General features: G+C 51.0%; 1 protein-coding gene across 13 annotated transcripts in view; it reads right to left on the bottom strand.

The window, feature by feature from the left end:
- Nucleotides 1-345: 345 nt before the first annotated feature.
- Ttc39a (tetratricopeptide repeat domain 39A) overlaps nucleotides 346-21,543 on the bottom strand; it is a 54,210-nt gene continuing 33,012 nt past the window's right edge. For 10 of the 13 annotated variants that reach the window (XM_076564751.1, XM_076564749.1, XM_042271598.2 and 7 more), the window contains 13 exons: nucleotides 20,921-20,985; nucleotides 18,502-18,601; nucleotides 15,353-15,418; nucleotides 12,969-13,077; nucleotides 12,455-12,522; nucleotides 12,311-12,370; nucleotides 11,078-11,239; nucleotides 6,685-6,776; nucleotides 4,838-4,958; nucleotides 2,999-3,110; nucleotides 2,530-2,644; nucleotides 1,498-1,614; nucleotides 346-1,031 (listed from right to left, as the gene is read on the bottom strand). In XM_076564751.1, coding sequence (XP_076420866.1) covers nucleotides 911-1,031; nucleotides 1,498-1,614; nucleotides 2,530-2,644; nucleotides 2,999-3,110; nucleotides 4,838-4,958; nucleotides 6,685-6,776; nucleotides 11,078-11,239; nucleotides 12,311-12,370; nucleotides 12,455-12,522; nucleotides 12,969-13,077; nucleotides 15,353-15,418; nucleotides 18,502-18,601; nucleotides 20,921-20,985 — 1,308 coding nt within the window. In that variant the 3' untranslated portion in view covers nucleotides 346-910. Of the gene's footprint in view, nucleotides 1,032-1,497; nucleotides 1,615-2,529; nucleotides 2,645-2,998; nucleotides 3,176-4,837; nucleotides 4,959-6,684; nucleotides 6,777-11,077; nucleotides 11,240-12,310; nucleotides 12,371-12,454; nucleotides 12,523-12,968; nucleotides 13,078-15,352; nucleotides 15,419-18,501; nucleotides 18,602-20,920; nucleotides 20,986-21,543 lie in introns of those variants that run through there. The other 3 variants (XM_076564750.1, XM_076564752.1, XM_015996495.2) reach the window with 2 other exon arrangements.

Here is a 21,543-nt window from a genome sequence, read left to right as displayed (position 1 = left end):
CCACCCCTCCCCAGCACTGCCAGGTTGGTCTCCACATCTAGGACTCAGAAAGAGAACACGCTTGGAAAGGGCTTGCTGTGTATGGAAAGATTCTTTTGTGTGGTTCTGAAGAAAAGCAGCACTACGTATGAAAAGGGGCCATGAATGAAGGGTTTTGTTTGGCCTTTTCCTCATGAGAATCCCAAAGCTGCTTCCTCTATCACTCATGGAACTGGTTGGTTTGGTTGACTGTGTTTTGAGAGCAGGGTCTTACGTATCTCATTCTGGCTTCAAACTCTCCAAGAATAACTGAACTTTGGGTTCTCCTGCCTTTAGAAGACAAAATTCCAAATTCATGAAAGCTCATTTTTAAATGCTAGCAACTTAATTTAGTTTATTTTTTAGACAGTCTGGCTGTCCTGGAATTTTGTGTATAGAACTTTGAAGTTCAGATACTAGGAACGCCCCTGTTCTACCCTCAAAAACTAAGACATTGCTGAGATTTCAAAAGCAGTTTGGCCTTGGCAGCATGTAGAGAGATTTACTTCCACAATGGGTGAAAACAGATTTACAGCAATTATTTTTTGGTTAGGTTTTTTTTTTTTTAAAGGCCAACTATAATCCCATCAATGTATTTCTAAAGAAATGTAAACTTTCATACATTCTCTTGAACATCACAGTGTAAAACAAGTACCCGTATGTGTGATAGGACTGGCAGAGGGCTCCGCCTGCTCTGCCCCTGGCAAAGGCCTTGGCCACACTGGTAAAAACGCTGTCTCTGCTTCTGCACAGATCTTCTTGTGCATCCCACAGGAGCACCAGGTGGACCCCAAGGAAGGCAGAGGGAGGGGGATCTTTTGAAATGTTTCCAGGAGCTCTGTCCAGCTAGCTGTGTGTTCCTCTTTGAGCCCAGGAGTGCTGCTGCCAAAAGCTACAAGGACACCGATGAAACTGTGGATCTGCTGCCGTCCAGGGAAGATCTGGCCTGGAGTGTGGCTGCCTGGATTCGAAAGTGTGTCCTCGACTCCATGGAGTAGTTCTTGTAGTTTTGCCTAAAGGGGAGCAAAGGATCAGACACAAGAGGCTTGGCTGTTGTGGGAAATGTATCATACGTTTGAGCTATGTGAGACACCACCACCATCCTTATACAGTCTGAAAAGTGAGTTTTCAGGACACTGAGGGATTCAAGACAAGAGCTAAGCCCTAAGCAATGGAAGGCTCATTTCAAAGGCTGTACTCTCCCACCCTGCTGCCAGGCCCTCTTGTCATCTTGGTCCTGTTGGGCCCTTGAGCTTGAAGTCAGGACACTTGGGTCTTTATACCAGCTTTGTAGCTGGCTTAGGGTGGGCCTTTGTCTCAAGAATTCCAGCTAAATTTGTAAGCTGAGGGGAAAGCTCGGTTGTGGCAGGTTAGAGCTGCGTTCCCAGAACACTTGCCCTTGCCGGCAGCCTCACTGGTGCCTGGGCACCTCGGTTCTGTGGGAGCACCATAGGAAATACGGGGTTGACCAAGTCTTACTTGGCAGAGTCGAGGAGTTTGATGGCCTCTTCGTTTCTGCCTTGCTCCATGAACAGCAGGGCCAACTCCAGCAGGGCATTTGGGATCAAGTAGTGGTCATATTTAATCTTCTTCTCACTGCAGAATAGAAGCAGACATGGTCCATCCTTCAGGTCCGCTTCTGGGAACTTCATATTCCTTCTCTTAGGAAAGCTGGGATCCTCAGACTGTGTCCCACATGGCCTTAGCTCACCTCCCTGTTTGAGTCCCAACCACTGCTTCTCCAGGTTGAATGGTCGGTTAAGCTGGGAAGCCTGTTCCCTGTCTGGTACCCTCTGCCCCATGCTGCCCTGGAGACAGACTGTCTTCCTTCCCTATCCCTTACTGACTCCCATCTGCGGGCTGGCTTAGTCCTGTGAAGACCAGGCCCTTAGTCTGGCCTTCATAGTTTTAGTCAGGTAGGACAGGTCCTCACTGTTGTCACCCGAAGCTGGTATGTGTCCTGTGTCCAGCCACACTCCACTTAAAACTTTCTCCTTTGCTTTTGTCTAGCTGCTAAACTTCCAAATTTATTTACTGAAACAAAGTCTCACTATGTCTTGGCCCCCAACCCTTAGAGATCTCCTGCCTCTGCTTTCTAAGTGCTGGGATTAAAAACATGTGCCGGGCTGAGAGATGGCTCAGAGGTTAAGAGCACTGGCTGCTCTTCCAGAGGTCCTGAGTTCAACTCCCAGCAACCACATGATGGCTACCAACCATCTGTAATGAGATCTGGTGCCCTCTTCTGGCATGCAGCCATACATGCAGACAGAACACTATACATAATAAATGTTCAGAAAAAATAAACAACCTTCCTGTAAAAAAAATGAACAGAGTTGATTATATATGTTAAAAAAAAAAGTGTGTGCCATAAATATCCAAGTTAACCATCAGCTCTATCCTTACACAGAGTAGACACCAGCACATGTATGGTGAATGGTTGACTGGAGATAGCCACTGTGGTGGTGGGGGGTGGAGAAGCCGAGCCCAGCGGGAGCAGCCAGAAGCACTTACTTGGCAGCGATGCTCCTGAAGTTCTCCTCTGCCTCCTGGACCCGGCCCAGGTATTTCAGACACAGGCCTTTCAGCAGCTTGACCAGGCAGTCGTCATCAGCTGAGTACTCGTTCTCTGAGAAGGAGGGTGTGGGGGAGAAGGGAGGCTTGCTCACTTCCGCAACAGGTGCTCAGGGAGCCCCTCTGGAGCCCGGGACACAGGTGATCTGACACAGTTCACCTCAGGGGACTCACATCTGAGAAGACAGATGCTGAGATAATGGCTCCAGAGTGAATTAGGAGCGACTGGAGGAACTCAAGAGAAGGCCTGGACAAGGAGACGAGGGACACTTGCTTAGAGGAGCTAACGCTGGTCTTCTGGAAGACTGGTTACGGGACGGCAGAATGAGAGAGGACAGCTTTGGCAGAGGAGCCTTCGACTCGAAAGACCTGACCTAGCCTGGCAGGTTCAAGAGCCGAGGGTAATCACCTGGGCCAGTTGCCAGCATCTCTTCGGCCTTGGTGATGACCTCAAGCATCCCATCTGTGAGTTTTGGCTGCTTCCCAATCACAGCATAGCCATTCCAGATGTACATCATTTCCTGAGAGTGGGAGTGAGGCAAGTCAGTCCTGGGTCTCTGCCTCAGCAGGGCCTCAGTTTTCCCATCTGTAAAACAGGCAGCTCAGTTCAAAAGGCCTGAGGCCTTTGGATCCCTGATCTTCCAGGTCTTCTCCCAGACTGTGAAGCTGTAGGGCCGAGGGCTTTATGGAGGCAGCCTTACCAGGGATTTGTTATTGAGAGTCATATTCCATGAGGATTTAGCGTGGCTCAACTGCCAATAGGTTTCAGCTGTTTGCGTGCTGCAGCCGTTATGAATGCTATTATACCCTCTCTTTACCCAGACTCCTCCCTCCTTGAGGGGTGGGTCATGCCCACCCCTGCCCTGGAAGCCCTCCCTGTTCCAGTTGGCAGGACTTCCCTAACTGGAGGAAACTATGAAGCACCTCAAGACAGCGGCGCCTAAGACCCTCACCCTGACAACAGTGGCCTAAAAAATGGCAGCCTCTTCATTGGGAATTAGAAAACAGGAATCCTGATTCCCTTTTTCCTCCTTGACTGATATTGAAAATGAAAATTTAATATTTGAGTTTTCTGTTAGCTTAGAGTCACATTTCCTAAATCATCAAGCTGGGTAATGGATATGAATGCAGTCCGTGTAAAGCCATGAAAGATTGTTACAAAGTCTTATACAGTGCAGATTTAGATCAGTGTTCTTGAAGTTGCTCTGTGGTCTCGGATAGAAACTGGCTGTAAAGGCTCTAGAAGAATCAGCAGTATGTAGCCTGGTTTAGGCCTATCCCTCCCAGTGGACTGGGTCATGGATCACTTTCTACATAAGTAGCATTTAAGTTGTGGGTATAGTCACATCTCCTTGCCTTCCTATAATACCTTCTTCCCCATTTGATCATAATAATTATTGTACATTTTAAACCAAAAATTTTTTGAGACAGGGTCTCATGTATCCCAGACTCAAATTCACTATGCAGGTTGAGGAGAACCCTTCTGCCTCCACCTTCCCAGTGCTGGGGTTACAAGTATGTGCTGCTGTACTCAGCATGGAAAATACTTCAAAGCTTACAGAGGATACAAGCTCTAAACAGAATAAACGAAGTAGAAAAGGTCAGCTTAGGAAGTATGACACAAGTCGTCATGGGTTCTCACACCTCTGCCTGAATGGGCCAGAAGCCGATGAAGATGTTGACTTCCCAGTAGGAGGACCCTGAGGTCACACACTCTTGAACGGGAGAGCTGGGACTACAAAGTACTCCAGCAAGCAAAGCAGGGCTCCTCCTCTTCTGGACTCAGATTATCTGATACCAGCTCCAACCATGCATGGACTTAGCCTAACAGTGGCCCTGCATTTAGGCTCTGGAGCCTCACAGCTGAGTTCAGATTTTGTGGGCTAGACAAGGTCGGTCATCCTTCTACTGACCTGGTTTAGGCCTTACACCCCTTGCCATGCAGGTTTTGTTCAGAGTCAAACATAATCTGAGCTGAGACCCCCACCCTCACCTCAGAAAAGATTGATCTAATGAAGACAGCGTAAGTAGTGATTAGAATCCTGTGACAACAGAACAGTCTTTCTAGGAACAAGACAGCCAGGGGATCCCTCTGCTTGGGGCTGGGTGTTGTCTAGTATCTGGGAGAGCTGTTCTTGCTGCCTTGAGGCAGCTGCAGCCTGCTGGCCGGTCACCCCAGCCCAGGTGAATTGTGAAACCCTCTCCAATCCATTCATCCAACTGCCCCAGAGGCTGTCTTCCTACTCACCAGAGCAGGGATTGGCAGTGAGATGGGGTTGGGGGAGAGGTAGCGTCTGGACTTGCGGATGGCAAACTTCTCTGTGGGTAGAGACTTGCCAGCAATTTTGAGCTTCAAGCCTGGCACAGCCCTAAAAGAGAAATGGGGAAAGAAGGGTTAAGAGTCTGGTTCAGGGGCAGGGCTCCTGCCTAACATGTTCAATCCCTATCAACAATGGGGCAGGAGTGTAGGGAGAATGGAGCAGGTTTCCACTCTCAACTTGACCTATCTAGGCCTCAGTTTCCACGCTGTATAATGAGAGAGCTTAACTCTAAAAAGCATTTCAAGGCGTGAGCCAGCCTGTGGTTATGGTCTCATTTCACAGTCCCTGCATGACCTGATTGCTTGCAAAGGCTCTAGGGCTGGCAGTGTGAGAGTGTACTAGCTATCCCTCAGGCCTGCCACCTACTTATCTCCCCTTGACGCCCAGGCCTTCCTGGGAGGGCCCACAAAAGTCTAATCCTAGTTTCACAGGCAAGACCAACACCCGGAGAAAGGGAGGGGCCTGCACAGACAGACAGCTCAAACCCTTAATTAACTCCAGCCTCCTGAACTGTGCCCTCAGCTGTTTCAAGGATAGAATAAAATGCACACAGCCGGGCAGGCCTTGCCTGGAGCCTCACCCACTACCAGCTGCCTGGCCACTGGGTGTGGCTGGGATCTCAGAGCCCAAGCTGTATGGGCTCAGGAAACAACTGGACGGGCGAGGCCACCCCAGGTTCCTTGTTGCTGCTGACTTATTGCAGAACCTCTCTGGGTCTGTTTTCTAATCTCAACAGCGTAGATTGCACCACCCCACAAGCCTTCCGGGGGAATTGTGTGAGCTGGGACCACGGAGTTCGCTGTAGCAGCAGGCACTCTGCACGTAAGTGCTCCGTCACAGCACTAACCAAGGTCTGTCATGGAGCCAGCCAGCCTCATCTTGACCCTGGAAGAAGGCTCCAGACTCCATCCTCTAACATTTTTGACTCTTCACAAAAGGCAGATGAGTGATCCAGAGAATAATAAAAACAGCAGCACCCTGGGGCAGTCCCGTAGGTTCCAAGTTCTACTCCAGGGTCTCCAAATACATTTTCCAATTGCAAAACTACACTGCTTGCTCTTCCTATCTTACAGGAATTGTCCAAGGTGTCCCAGCTGGGAAAGGGATTTAGTTCTGTTGCTTTGAGTCAACGTCATGTGCCTTGCTTCTTTGTGGCTTTAGCTAACTCAGCTGATAGGTCTTCCTCTCTGGACCTCAGAGTCTGGCTTAAGTGAAAAACATTCCCCATAGGCTCAGGCATTTGAACACTTGGCTCCCAGTTGGTGGTGCTGTTGAGAGGAAGTGTGTCACCGGAGGCGGGCTTTGAGAGTTCATAGCCTCACCTTCCTTCCAGTTCTGCTCTCAGCTTCCTGCTCTTGCTGCACCATGCCTGGTGCTTGTTACCATGCCCACCCAACCCTTTACCAGCACCCCCTGCCATCACCCCTGCCATGATGCCATCCTCTAGGAACTTAAGCCAAAATAAACTTTCTCCCATGAGTCTGCCTTGGTGGCAGTGCTTTGTCAGGGCATCGGAAGTGACTAATACCGTGTCCTTCTCTGTCCTAGTGACAAGATGAAAGAGATGAGTGCTAGGAGATTCTGACAAAAGACATTCAAAGGATTCTAGCCAGCGGCAGCACTGGCATGGTGTGCTGGCCAGACGGGAGTAAGGGCACGGGGCACTTAGAGCTGGGAGTGCCTCTCCTACCACTCCAGCTCAGGCAGCCAAGAACAGCACCTAACTGGTCTGTCCACAGAAGACCTAGAGCAGGAGCACCATGGCGGGGCAGACCTGAATAACTCCACTTCATCATCGCCGAATGGCTTGTAGTCTTCCTTCTCAAACATGCTGAGGTAGGCAGCCTTCATGTAGATGTAGGTGGCCTATGGGAGAGAGCAACAGTGAGACCGGAGCAACCCTCCCTCCGCTCACAGCCCCGCACCGGCACAAGCACCGTGTTCGGCCCTCACTGTGGTCCAGCAGAGAGAGGTATGGTCACCAAGTCCCCAGGGGAGGTCACCGAAGCAACGGAGGAATCTTGAGCTGGGAGTTAGGTGCCTGCAAACAGCCTTCCTCTTCACCTTGACTCACTCCGTCAAGAGAAAGACCCAAGCACCATGCAGGCCTGCTCAGCCAAGGCAGAGGCAGGGTGAGCATGGAGGGGCGCCACCGGGAAGCAGTGACCCCAGGTGGCCCTTGAAGGATGAGGGGAAGATTCAGAGACTCGTGGGTACCGTACCCATCTGAGTGGAAATGGAGAGGTAGGACATGCACGGGACACCGTAGGGACTCTATGAAAGAGGTATACATCCGGAAGAGTGAACAGGACCCTGGCAGGGCTCCGTGGTAGACCTACATCACTCACTTTTACACCGTCACCTCAGTCCATCCTAAAGAAGACGTCTAAAAGGACCGTGCCTGCTAGATCCATAGGCCGCCTGACAGGGAAAGTGGGGTGCACTGCTGAGCTGCAGAGTGACCTGGCCCCATCAGCAAGTCCCACGAGGAAGGCACTGGGGTTAGGGTTAGAGGTGTTTGCCTCTGGGCTGCCCTCAAGTGGCCAAGTTTTGAAAAGCTTTCTCCCAGGGCTGCTGCCCAGGAAAATACCTGCCAGTCGCCAAGACACAGGTGGAGAAGGAAAGGGATCCTGGAATCTCCACCTGCATCATCCATGCTGGAACACAGAGCGTCAAGGTGGCCTATGCGTCAAACTGGGGGCCAAGCTGGTCTCTGTGGGCGTGTAATGGAGTCTTCTCATGGAACCTTTAACATGACGTCACTCTGTGCCCTCTACCTCTCCCCTGTCCCTGGTGTTCCAGGGACGGTACCTCTTGGCTAGCTTTTTTCTTCTAGCTTAAATGCCTGAGACAGCTTCTGAACTTAATAAAGAAATGGTAGTAGTACATATATACTAAACCAGTTTCATAAGCAAAGGAGAGAATCCACAACCTCCTCCAACCCCAGGAACACCATTCTCACTGGAACACTGCCCTAAACACAGTTTTCAGGTTTTTAAGCTAAGAATTTAAAGCCAACAGTAGGGCCTCTAATTAGCATGAAATAACCAGGTCAAAAACCTTGTGATGTCTGTTTTTTTTTTAAAAAAAAAAAAAATGGCTTTAAAAAGATTTGTCTTAGCCGGGCGTTGGTGGCGCACGCCTTTAATCCCAGCACTTGGGAGGCAGAGGCAGGTGGGTCTCCGTGAGTTTGAGGTCAACCTAGTCTACAGAGTGAGCTCCAGGACACCAGAGCTACATGGAGAAATCTTGTCTCAAAACAAACATACAAACAAAAGGTTTGTCTGACAAATCAACCAATTAACAAATAAGTTAGGATCCAGGCATGGTTATACATGTCTGTGACCGCAGCAGCTGGGAAGGTGGGCAAGTAGTTACTGAGTTCATTCTTTGCTTCATTGCAAGTTTGAGGCCAGCCTGGGCTAAGTGAGACCTTCTCTCTCTCTCTCTCCTCTCTTCTCCCCTCTCCCTCTCCTCACTCTCATTCTCCCCGCCCCTTGTCTTTCTGCCCCACAGTTATAATATAGCCCAAAGAACCTCTCAGACCTTCCACGACCTGCCCCAAACTCCTCCTTAGGATCATCTAATGCCGTTTCTTCTCCATCCCTCCACAGCCCTTAGGGGCCTTTGCCTGTGAAGACACATTCTCTCTTAGGCTCTAAGAGCCTAAGACACCCCCACCCCACCCCAATAGACCTCTCTCACCCTCGCTGTACAGCCACAGTCAGGCTGGGGTTTACAGTGACTTGTGAACAGACAAGTCATCCAAGGACATCATGGGGACCACAGTCACCTTTCTGATCTGAGTCCCTTCTCCCTGGGGTCAAATGTTTACCCTCTAACTCCACAGATGTTTACCTCATTGGAGTAGGAAACCCAGGCTGTGCCAAGCAGGCAGTGCCTGTCTGTAAGCCTCCGGCAAGTAGTCAGCAGAGGGCCACGCCTCCAGCACCCCCTCTCAACTCTCAGGCCACAAGCCCTCACCCAGTGAACACAGAACCTCTGGGCGGTGCCCTCACCCCCAGCCTTTGTTTCTTGCTCTGGGTTCGGTCTGTCCTCTCATTTTCTCCCTAAATCATCCTCCTTGACTCTGCTCAAAGATCTTGCCTTCCTGAATCAGCCCTTTGTCCCCTTGGCTGGGTCTTCCGAGGCTGCCTTTATAGGACTGAGCAGCGTCACCGTCAAATTCCTACCATTTTGGCCCTAGGCTGCAAGCTCTGGGCAAACTCAAAGTCTCCACAGGGTGAACTTTCAATGATCCAGGCAGAGAAGGAGCTGAATATGGGAGCTGGCATATATGGCAATGTCCACAGGCAAATAAATCCCTAGAGTTGGAAGCTGAAGGATGCTGTGGTGGTCCGGTGCTGGAGAACAGGAAGGGATCAGGCCCTGGAACTAAGGCCATTTTTCCTAAGAAACCTACCTGAGGAAGTTAACTGCAGACTGAGGAAATCTCACTACCCCACAGTCACACAGGGAAGTGTTTCTCACAACAGACTTAACTTCCCCACGCCTAGGAAGTCTGGCCTGCCCACTGCACCTCACCGTAGCTGTGAGTCACATCAGGTCTCCCTGTTCCCATGTGGGCAGATCCTGCTGCCTGCCCTCACTCCACAGGAAAGATTCTTTGTTCTTGTTGGGAATGGGGAACAAGGAGGAACAGATGTGGCCCCAGAGCTAGGCCCTGAGGACGCACCTTCAACAGCAGGAGGCCTCCAGGCAAACCCAGCCTCCTCTGGAGGACTTGAGCAGTCAAGAGAACAGTCTCATGGGAATGACCTCAAATCCACTGCTTCCCAAACAATGGGGTTGCTCTCTTCTACCTTACTGGGTGAAAAATGAACAAAGACAAAGCTAGAGACACAGTGATTACTCAGGGGACCTGCTCCCTCCGAGTTCCACCTGCCCCAGGATTTCTCTTCAGCGTGGTTCCCGGTAAAGAGCACGGAGGCCACAGCCACGCGTAGGCAGAGTGAGAAGGAAATGGAATGCAGACGACAAGTAGATCTCATGATATGTGTCAGGACAGAGCTGTTCTAACAACTGCCTGGAGTTCTTCACGAGGCTTCAAAGGTCATGGGAGGGTGCCAGGATTGATTAGCAAGATCTGCGGTGGACAAGGGATAAAGTCATGGGGTAGGTGTGCGATGTATCAGACTGGACACTGAAGACGCTTGCTTTAGAGTTCCGTAAGACTCCCACTAATCCTAGCACGATGCAGCATGTCGGCACTGTTTGATGAGTCTGGCTGTCTGTGTTGGGCAGATACAGGCTTCGCTTGATTTGGCCTACATGGCACATCTGCCACACTGCCATTTCCTCCCTCTGTTCTCTCTCACGCCCACACCTCTTCCAGTCACATCACCCCATTTTCCTTCTGAAAACACACCTCTCTTTGCTACTCTCATTCCAGAAAAGAACCTTCCCGCCTGTTTTAGATGCTGACACGAGATGTGTGAGGCTTAACCGTGGACTTGGGTTGAAACTAAAGGGAAGCTGTAATTTTGGGGCAGCCCCTGGCCACCTGGCCTGCCATGTGAAGAGAAGTTGTCTGCAGAACACGGACGTCTGAGGAGAGACCTCAACTGCAGGTGGGGTGGCAAAGGCAGATGATACAGTTTGAATCCCTGGAGTCAGGTGATGCTAAGTGAGTTCAGTTAGATGAGCCGATGAGCCTGGTGCTTTACATCTGTTTGATCCCAGTGACCACTAGAGCCACGGGGGCTGATTAAAAATAAATACACTGTGAACTTTCAGTGTCTTGGTTGTGCTGGAGTGTTCCATGTGTGTGTCCGTGTGGCTGGAAGCTACCATACTATGAGACAGCACCTGCTTAGACGTGTGAGGCGTGTCTCTATTCCTTGTCACTACACAGCTGTGCTGACACCTTAGGGTTGGAGGGAGGTGGCTCAGTGACCAAGGGGATGCTTAGAACAGACGGACAAGGCCCCGGATTCAGTGCCCAGCACCAAGCCAAGCTTCTCTGCTTGTCCCAGCTTTCAACGCTTCCCAACCCCAGGTCCTAGTCAAACACCTGGTTCTCTTTAGATCCCAGTGGACAGACACATCTGGGTTCAGTCAGAGCTTTGGCCCTCAGTTCAGGGACTCCTTGGCCTGCCTGGGTGAGCCCTGGCCACCCAATGCCCTGACCCACAGTGTCAGCCCACCTTGGACCAGGAGTTCTCCTTGCTCAGCAGGTCAGCGTAGAAGTAGGCCATCTTCCACTGGCCCTTGTAGGTGAAGCACCACATGAGCTCCCAGTAGCACATGTGGTGGAACTGTTTCCAGCGCTGCTGGGCCTCACAGCACTCCTCGAAGCGCCGGATGGCCTGTGGGCAGCGGCAGGTCAGCCTATGGAGGGCCCACCCAGCCCCAGCACCCTCCGCACCCTTTAGTGCCACCGCAGGGATGGCCTCCCCTGAGGCATGGTGGTCCACAACTGCACCAGCTGTCTAGGAGAAGAGGGAATCTGGCTTCCTGTCCTGGCTCTAATCGGCTACAGGCCTGTGATTGTTTCTTTTTGAGAGTTTGTCACTAAATGAAAGCATGGAACAGAGCACACTGGGGTGTGTGTGTGTGTGTGTGTGTGTGTGTGTGTGTGTGTGTGTTGGCGGGGACAGGACAGGAAGAACAGGGTGTTAATCCTGCAATGTTGGCATTGGTGTGTACATGGACGTGGGTCGAGGCCGGGGTCAACCTCAAGTGCCGCTCCTCAGGAGCTGTCCCTCTTTGTTTTGAGACAGGGCTTCTCACTGACACCCGAGGCTCCCCAGTTAGGTTAGGCTGGCTAGCAAATCTCAGGGACCTACCCACCCCCACCCCCCAGGACCGGGATTCCAAGCATGTGCCACCATGCGTGACTTTTTCACGTGGGTGCTAGGGACTAAACTCGGGTTGTCTCCTTGTGTGCCATCTACCCAGCCCCAGAGGGTGTTAGTATTACACTGATGTAATGTCTGCACCTCAGAGAAAATACCAAAGATTCTAGTCGTTTCCATGGTTACCCACACCTGGGGATTTACCCTGGTGTAAGACTGGCTGGAGACGTCCGGGACTCTACAATGTCGTCCTCCACATCGGCACAGTGCTCCGGACCTGGCCCTGACTGTGACCTGCCCTGTCCTGCCCTTTCCATGGTTCTTTCCCTTCCTAGCTCACTCCCCCCGACCACCACCACCCTATTCACCACATCCAGCCTAGTCACCATGCCCTGGACAGCAGCTTTTCCTGACCAGGAATGCTCCATATCTCTCTATCAAAAGCCTACGGCCTCCCTCCTCCCAGACCACCCCAGTCAGGAGTGCCTCTCACACCCCTGCTCTTTCATGGGCTCACCCTGCCCCCAAGAACGCTTGTATGTGTCTGGCTGGGGCATCCCAAGAGGCCCCCACATCACTCACGGCGTCAATATTTCCTTTGATAGCTTCAATCCGCCCAGCAAAGAACAGGAAGATGGCACCCTGCAATGACACCCATGAGGATCTGTGTGTGTCCACTGGGTACAGGTAGGATGGGGTGGGGTGGCCAGCGGAGGTTGCTCTCACCTTGGGGTATCGGTTCAGGTAGGGCTTCAGCAGCTTCTCTGCCTCCTCGATGTTGACATTCCCAGTACCTGCAGGTGGCAAGGAGATGCATTGCTCAGGTTACCGTTGTTGGGACCTGTCTTCCTCCTAGAAGCCTGCCAAGGCTTTCTTGGGGCCTCTGCCTTTCCCTCTGTGAAATGGCACGATTCTCCCTATCTCTAGAGTGACAGGAGGCTTGAATAAATTAGTGTGGATACTGTCCCGACACATCACAGGCTCAACAACCTGGAGGCCATTTCTGAGTCTGCATGTAGAACAAGGGACAGCATCTTCACACCTTCCACAAGGTGGAGCAATCACCCCCATTTCACAGCGGGAACCTGCACAGAGAGTAAGTGGAGGTTCAACAGGCCGGGTGCAGCAGGCCCGCTGACCGGGCTCGGCCCCAGTCCTGGGCGCCCGAGCAGGGTCAGCCTCTCACCCAGGAGCCCGCCACCCCGGCACCCCGGCACCCCGGCACCCCGGGTCTCCCTACCGAGCACGAAGGTGAGGAAGGTGTGGTAACACAGCAGCAGCATGACACACAGCACTGCGCGGAAGCTGTGCCCTGCCGCGCCCTCCTCCAGCTGCAGCAGCCCGTAGTCCTGGGGGGACAAGATCATAGGATGGGGTTCCCAGAGAATCGCGGGACCCAGGTGGGCAGTTATGAGACAGACCGTTCTCTCCGGAGGCCGGGGCGGCGGTGCCAGGATTGCGATCCCGAGCCGAGGGCTGCCCTCGCGCCCACGTAGTCCTGACCGTGTCATGGGCATGGCAGCCAAGCTGCCCTGTCTGCTTAGGAGGAGGAATGACGCCAGGAAAACGACCCTAACTACAAGTCGGTGCTGGGAAGAAGCCTGGGTCCCAGAAAAGCTTCCCGGGGGAGACTGTTCCAGACCCTCACTGGGACCAGACCCAACCTGTGTGTGTAGTCTCTGCCCTCCATCTACCTTCCTCAGTATTCATGCCCTTTCCTCAAATACAGGCCTGGCCTGCTCAAACCCTCCACAGCTGCCCTGGTCTGGGACAGGCTCCACCCAACCTGCAGCTGCAGGGTAGGGTGGACCTTCCCACCTCAGCCTTCCTGAGACCACCTGCCCAACTGCCTGCTCTAGGGAGCAACCCACCAGCCCCCAGAGCCTCCAGCTGTGGACCACAGACGGGATTTCCCAGGGCCAAGGATGGGCCTTAGCAGGCACTGAGCCTTGTGGCCTGTTTCCCGCCTTTGTGCTCTGTCCTTTTGATGGTGCCCCAAAGAAGGCCCAGATCTGGGTTCACATAGAGCTCAGCTCTCACCCATAAGGAGAAGCCGCACAGGCTGAGCGTGGCCAACCCCACATCTGTTTTTTTTTTTTTTAAACATTTTTTTATTTATTATGTACACAGAAGAGGGTGCCAGATCTCATTACAGATGGTTGTGAGCCACCATGTGGGTGCTGGGAATTGAACTCAGGACCTCTGGAAGAACAGTCGGTGCTCTTAGCCTCTGAGCCATCTCTCCAGCCCCCACATCTATTTCTGAAGACTGTTATGCGGCACTGTTTGGTTTTGTTTGTTGAGACAGGGTCTCACCATATCTCTAACTGCCCTAAAACCCACTATATAGACCAGGCTGCTGGCCTTAAACTCAGAGATCCTCCTGCCTCTGCTTCTGCATCCTGAGTGTTGTGCACCATCATGCCTGGCTCTGTATGGCACTCCTAACGCTTTTTTTCATGGTTAAATAAGATGGGTTTTGCCGGACAGTGGTGGTGCACGCCTTTAATCCTCAGGAGGCTAAGGCAGGAGGCTAAGGCAGGTGGATCTCTGTGAGTTCAAGACCAGCCTGGTCTACAGGGCGAGTTCCAGGACAGCCAGAGCTATTACAAAGAGAAACCCTGCCTCAAAATACAAAAAAAAAAAAAAAAGCAAAGATGGATATTGTATAATAACATTTCCTTTAAAAATGACATCATTGGGTTGGAGAGATGGCTCAGAGGTTAAGAGCAATGGTTGCTCTTCCAGAGGTCCTGAATTCAATTCCCAGCAACCACATGGTGGCTCACAACCATCTGTAATGAGATCTGGTGCCCTCTTCTGGTGTGCAGACATACATGCAGGCAGAACACTGTATATGTGAAAAGAAATGTCATTTTGGGGACAAATAACAGGTTAAACCAAAAAGCAGGGATTCACATACATATAGGATATCAGGAAGGGCCAGAGAGAACACACACCAGCATCTGCAGGACAATGTGGAGCCTCTTATTTTTACAGAGAGGAGGCTCATGGGAAAAAGGGAATTGCCCAGGGTCACAGGGAGGAGAGGAGGAGGCTGGGGACAACTGTTACTTCCTGGACAGTGTTCCTTCCACCACACTGGTGACCTCCTCAAGGGGGCTGCCTCGGTCTGCTTCCTCCAGCCCCTGCCTGTGTGCCAGGTCTTGGCCTCAGTGAGTCCCCTGGTTCCTCTCAAGGTTGGATGCACAGGGCTCCCTGAACACTCACAGATGAAGCAGAAGCACCAAAAGCTGACCTTGGACAAAGGGCCTAGCTCAAGGCCTTGAAGTGAGCAGGTGACCCATGGGGAAAGACTGGGGTCCTGACACATGTCATGGAAAGACAGTGTGGCCTCTGGCCCCTATGGGGCTGCCCTCTCATCTGCCCTTATCACACAGTCCTCTACCCTGCAAGATAATAGACAGAGAGAGATCTGTGCCTTCACAAACCCCGAGGGAAGGCTTCATCTCAGAGAGGTCTAGACTCTCCCCAGGGCCACACACAGAGAGGGATCTAAGCCAGGACAGGCCCCAGGCCCCATGGTCCCTCAGCCCCACTCTGTCTGGCCCAGCTCCAGCCCTGGACTGGGCAGATGGTGGGTGCCCAAAGTTTGGCAGTTACCTTATTTCCTGAAAACCCAACAAACTCGAGCAGCCTCAGGATCCTAGTGGGGAGCATGGACAGCGTCTGCGGGATCAGAGGCGGTGGGTGTGTGGAGGGCATCCTCGGGAAAGTCAGAGGACCCCACCCACAGCTAGCCCTTTACCCAGGTAGGAGAGGGTGGCCACCTCTTCCAGACCCATGCCAGTCTTTACACCATCTCCCAGGACCAGCCCCTTCCCTCACAGCCAGGCTCAGCATTTCTGTGGTGCTCCAACCCAGCCCACGCTGTTCCTTCTGCCTGGCACGCCCTTCCCGGCCTGAACTCTTGATGGATCTAAGAGTCAATGCAATGCTTATCTCCCTCCCCGGGAACTCTCTCCAGTGGCCCTGAAGAGAACTTGGATCCCTGTCCCCTGTGGGTTACAGCTGCTTCCAGGCCTCTCCTTTCCCCTGGGAAGTGCTTGACAGCCAGCAATCTGGGCCAGAAGTGGTCTGAGTTTCTGGGGTTGTCAATGTCTATGGCTACAGTTACCTTCTCAGGGGTTCAAGCTACCGGGGAGGCACAAGATGCACATGTAGACTCTCTAAAGGGGGTCACCCTATGTGACACCCCAGCTTGAGCCCCTTAAGGCTGGTAATATTCAAGAATCATCTCTAGGTCCCATGCCTAGGACGCAGCCAGGTGTGGTGGTATTGTTTTCCCCAAAATATTGTGTACCTTAATAAACTTATCTGGGGTCAGAGAACAGAAAAGCCACTAGGTAGGCGGTGATAGCACACACCTTTAATCCTGGCATTCCAGAGATAGAAATCCCTTTGGATCTCTGTGAGTTCAAGGCCACATTGGAAATAGCCAAGCATGGTGACACGCCTTTAATCCCAGAAAGCCAGCCTTTAATCCCAGGGAGTGGTGGTAGAAAGTATAAAGATATATAAGGCGTGAGGACCAGAAACTAGAGGCATTTTGGCTGGTTAGGCATTTTGGCTGGTTAAGCATTTGGCTGGTTAAGCTTTCAGGCTTTGGAGCAACACAGTTCAGCTGAGAGCTATTGGGATGAGGACACAGAAGCTTCCAGTCTGAGGAAACAGGACCAGCTAAGGAACTGGTGAGGTGAGATAGCTGTGGCTTATTCTGTCTCTCTGATCTACCAGCATTGACCCCAATAACTGGCCTCGGGTTTGATTTTATTAATAAGAACTTTTAAGATTCCTGCTACATCTGGCGCCCAACGTTTGTGGTACGAATTCACGAAAAAGTGCCGGTTGTGGTGGTGCACGCCGGTAGGATTTGCTGAAGGAGACAGAGGCAGGAAGATCCCGAGTTTGAGGCCAGCCTAGGAGGCTTGGGAGAAGCTTTGGCCCGGACTGAATCACAAACAGTGGTGGGACCATGGAAACAGTGGCTACTGCTCCAAGTTGCCAGCTCCTTCTCATCATGTTGGTGACTGCGGTGATGCTGCTACCTGGAACGAAGGGTTTACTGCTGCTGGTTCAGAGAAGAATTGCCAGGACTATCGCGTTACAAGAAAGCATCGGCAAAGGTCAGTTTGGAAAAGTTTGGCAAGACAAATGGTGGGGAGAAATTGTTGTGAAGATTTTCTGTTCTAGGGAAGAATGTTCATGGTTCCGAGAGACAGACATTTATCAGACTGTGATTGCTCCAAACCACAGAGGAGGCAAAAAAAAAAAAAAAAAAAAAAAAAAAAAAAAAAAAAAAAAAAAAAAAAAAAAAGTCTGCAGGAAACCATGACCATGCCTAACAGTGACTTTGAAATCTTCAAAAAGATGACAGGATCCTACAATGATGATTCCACATGGACTATGATAAAGCCATTAAGCTGATTAACACCATGGAAAAATCGACTTTGGACGACAAACTGGTCAGAACAATTTCGAGAGGACTAGTTGAGATGATCCAGCCTGACAGACTACTCAAACAGGGACTTGAAACAAGCCCTGAACTTTCCTATTATCCAGAGACTGGACAAACGATACAGGACTTGATGATTAACCCCAAAATTTTCTTTTCAAGATTCCCTAAAGATATCTTCACCCCTAGAAAGCAAAAAGAAAAAGAGAATATAGATATGAGATAGATCATCGAATCTACTCTGAGAAAAAAGATAAAGAAATAATAGGATAAATAGGTGGATCATTGAATCTACACTGAAGAAAAAGGGGAAGATATAAAAATGACAAAAGGTAGACTACTGAATCTATTATGAAAAGAAAAAAGAGAATATGGATATGATAAGATAAAAAGGGAGATTATGGAATCTACTTTTAAAAAGGAACTACTTGTTTTAAATAAGATAAGTAATGAAAATTTTTTGGTCTGAGTTTATCAGATGTTACTGGACTGGACATTGTTAATATATATAATGGAGTTTTTATCTGAATCTGTCAAATGTTAATGGACTAGACAAAATTAATGTAATTTTTGTCTGTATATATTGTATATACTTATTAGATAGTTTTTCTTGTATTAGTTATAAGCTTTCTTTAATTTTAGACAAAAAGAGAGGAGATGTGGTGGTATTGTTTTCCCCAAAATATTGTGTACCTTAATAAACTTATCTGGGGTCAGAGAACAGAAAAGCCACTAGGTAGGCGGTGATAGCACACACCTTTAATCCTGGCATTCCAGAGATAGAAATCCCTTTGGATCTCTGTGAGTTCAAGGCCACATTGGAAATAGCCAAGCATGGTGACACGCCTTTAATCCCAGAAAGCCAGCCTTTAATCCCAGGGAGTGGTGGTAGAAAGTATAAAGATATATAAGGCGTGAGGACCAGAAACTAGAGGCATTTTGGCTGGTTAGGCATTTTGGCTGGTTAAGCATTTGGCTGGTTAAGCTTTCAGGCTTTGGAGCAACACAGTTCAGCTGAGAGCTATTGGGATGAGGACACAGAAGCTTCCAGTCTGAGGAAACAGGACCAGCTAAGGAACTGGTGAGGTGAGATAGCTGTGGCTTATTCTGTCTCTCTGATCTACCAGCATTGACCCCAATAACTGGCCTCGGGTTTGATTTTATTAATAAGAACTTTTAAGATTCCTGCTACATCCAGGCACAGTGGCACACAGGGGTGACCTTGTACGGGACCAGGACATGCAGGGGAGCTGCATCTGGGGCCCAGCCCCTGAAGAAAGGAGGGGCTGCTACTCACCAGGTTGAAGGCGCCTACACCGAGCTTCACTCCTCCTTCAAAGTGCCTGTGGCTCTCTCCTCTGCAGTACTGGGAGGACTGGACGAGGCTATCCAGTTCCCTGTGGGAAGGGTGCTGCTTAGCCGTATGCGGGAGCCAGGCTGGTCCACCCCCTCCTCCCTGACAGGGTGGACCCAGAACTCGACAGTGGTGGATTGAGAGTCTCCAGACCCAGAGAGCTGATGCTCAATGAACTTCCCTCTTGTCTACCACCACAGATGCATGTTCCTCACCCCGAAACGGCACCATATTGTGTCCCCAGTGGTACAATACCCTCCACTGGCCTCATCTGCCCTCTTAGGCTGGATAATTCTTTACTGGGGGAAAGGAGAGGACCTGTTGCCAGTGTAGGATGTTGAAGACACTCCTGCCCTCCTCCCTCTGGGTGTGAGCAGGAGCCTCTCCTCAGTGGGACAACCAGGATGTCTCTGGAGCAGTGTCTGACAGGGGGTGCAGACACCCCAGATGAGAACCACTGGGCAGGTACAAACACCTTGTCCCCCAGGACATTTCCTTGGCGTTCACTTGGCTGGAATCCAACCCTCTTTCTCCTAGGTACCAATAGCACAGAGGCTTTCTAGGCAGCCATCACCCCCAGGCTTCTCTGTACCAGGCACTAGAAGGCAGCAGGGATCACAATAGCCTCACCCTGTCCCCACAGCTCTAGCCTTTAGAGGACAGTCTCCACCAGTCTCTTGAAAGGAAAAGAACCCTGGGGCTGGACTTAGTCTGGGGATAAAGAGGGTTTTTCAGATGGTATTTAAGTGGAAAGGTGACATGTGAGCTAGAACCTGGGAGGAGATGTGTGACCTAGAACCTGGGAAGAGACCTGGGAGCTAGAACCTGGGAGGAGACCTGGAAGCTAAAACCTGGGAGGAGATGTGTGACCTAGAACCTGGGAGGAGACCTGGGAGCTAGAACCTGGGAGGAGACCTGGGAACTAGAACCTGGGAGGAGACCTGGGAGCTAGAACCTGGGAGATGTGTGACCTAGGACCTGGGAGGAGACCTGGGAACTAGAACCTGGGAGGTGAACTGGAACTGGCCTGGTGACTGTTCTGACAGAGACAACATGTCCAAAAGCTGTGAGGCACAGATGAGCTTGGCATATCTGAGAGCTGAGGGAAGACCTAAAGGTCTGCAGCAGAGTGATGTGGGAGAGGCAATAAAGATGGGGGGGGGGCTCCACTCTGTAAGCAAGAGGGGCCTCGGGAGTCGGGAGGGATGGCCTGACCAGGTGTGTGCTCTGCAGTCACCATTTTGGAAGCTGGCAAGGACATTGGAGGGACTGAAGCACCTGTCTAGTTGTCCCTGGACAATTCCAGCACAAGCCTTTTGGTGTCCTGGGCAGGGAACAGTCACCCTGGTGGGGGAGGTAAAGAGTTCTCAAAGTGTAATGGGAAATAAGTTCGGATGTATAACTTAGGGGAGGGAGGGAGGGAGAGCTGGGTTTCTTTATCTGATTTCAGACTTGTAGATAAGGGACAGTACTGGGTAAAAGTGCTCTGGGCTGTCCTCAGGCTTTTAACCATCAGCACACCTTGTCCCTGGCCCAGAGACTTCTGTCAGGGACCCGGACATAGTGTGGAAATTATTTCAGCAGGAAGGGAACTATTAGGATGTGTGGCTTTGTTGACAGAGCAGGTGTGGCCTTGTTGGAGAAGTGTGTCACCGTGGGGGAGGGGGCTCCTCTATGCTCAAGCCACGCCCAATGTCTCAGACCACTTCCTGCTGCCTCCAGGTCAAACTGTAGGACCCTTATCTCTTTCTCCAGCACCGTGTCTGCCTGCACCCCACCATATCACACCATGATGGATAACAGACTAAACCTCTGAAAATGTGAGTTATCCCAATTAAATATTTTTCCTTTAGAAGAGTTGCCATGGTCATGGTATCTCTTCACAGCAATAGAAACACTCCAAGACAGGGAGCATACATCTGTGTGTGTGTGTGTGTGTGTGTGTGTGTGTGTGTGTGTGTGTGTGTGTGTGTACACAACGTGCTATCCCTGCATGTTAAAAAGGTCAAGGAAGATTTTCTAGGAAAAGTAGCATTTGGGCCTTTACGGATCTGTATGCAGTTCTGCTGCTGTTCCCTGAAGTCCTCTGTCCGTCTGCCTCCCTGCCCACCAGCCCAGGCTGTTTGTGTAGACTCTGGGTCATCTTCTTCCCCAAGAGACAAGGCATTCAAGAAGCCAATCATACAAGTATAGCCAGAAAACCAGAGCATTATTCCAGAAAACGGAGGTTTTGAAGGTACAGAAATCTGTTTGAGCTCCCGGTTTTTTTAAACCTCGGGTCTCCCACAATGCAGCCTGAGAGGATGGGTGAGAGACTCCTTGGCCCCAGGCTTCCAGCTCCCTACAGGCTGGCCCCGCTTACTTGTACGTCTGGTAGCTGTTTCGAACTTTGATGCCGCCCTTGATGAAGCTCACCATGTTCTCATCCTGTGGTGGGGAGAGATGAAGAGAACTGGGTCCAAGGTGGGTAACTGTAGGCTGGAGGGTCACCCAGGGTTGTGGGCCTTGATGGCCCCCCACCTTGTGCCCAGATCCATGACAGATGAGGCGGGAGTGGTCAGAGGTCACCCAAAGCAGGCTGCCACAACCCCCCTTCTCAGACACACACACACACACACACACACACAGAGTCAAAGGTGTCCCCCGCTAGGCGGAAGGCCCATGTGAGATGAAGAGGGCTGCTCATTTTTAGAATGTTAAAGATGATTACTGTAATATGTTATTTAAAGTCCCAGCAATCCCCAGCCTGTCTGGTGCTCCAATCTTTGGCGTCCACTCAGAAAAAGAATGGACATGGGCTGCAAAGCCTTGTCAGGAATGTCCACAGCATCAGGGTCCATGAAACCAAGAACCAAAAGCAACCGAGGCTCACCCATGGAAGCTAGGTAAACTGAGGCACGTTCACATATAAGAATATTATCCAGCCACACAAAGACAGGTAGAGAATCCCAGCCCTACACAACTGGAAGCCTTTGTGACACAGAA

The sequence above is a fragment of the Peromyscus maniculatus genome, chromosome 2 (assembly GCF_049852395.1).
Source record: "Peromyscus maniculatus bairdii isolate BWxNUB_F1_BW_parent chromosome 2, HU_Pman_BW_mat_3.1, whole genome shotgun sequence".
NCBI lineage: Eukaryota > Metazoa > Chordata > Mammalia > Rodentia > Cricetidae > Peromyscus > Peromyscus maniculatus.
This window is presented reverse-complemented; position numbering and strand designations above follow the sequence as displayed.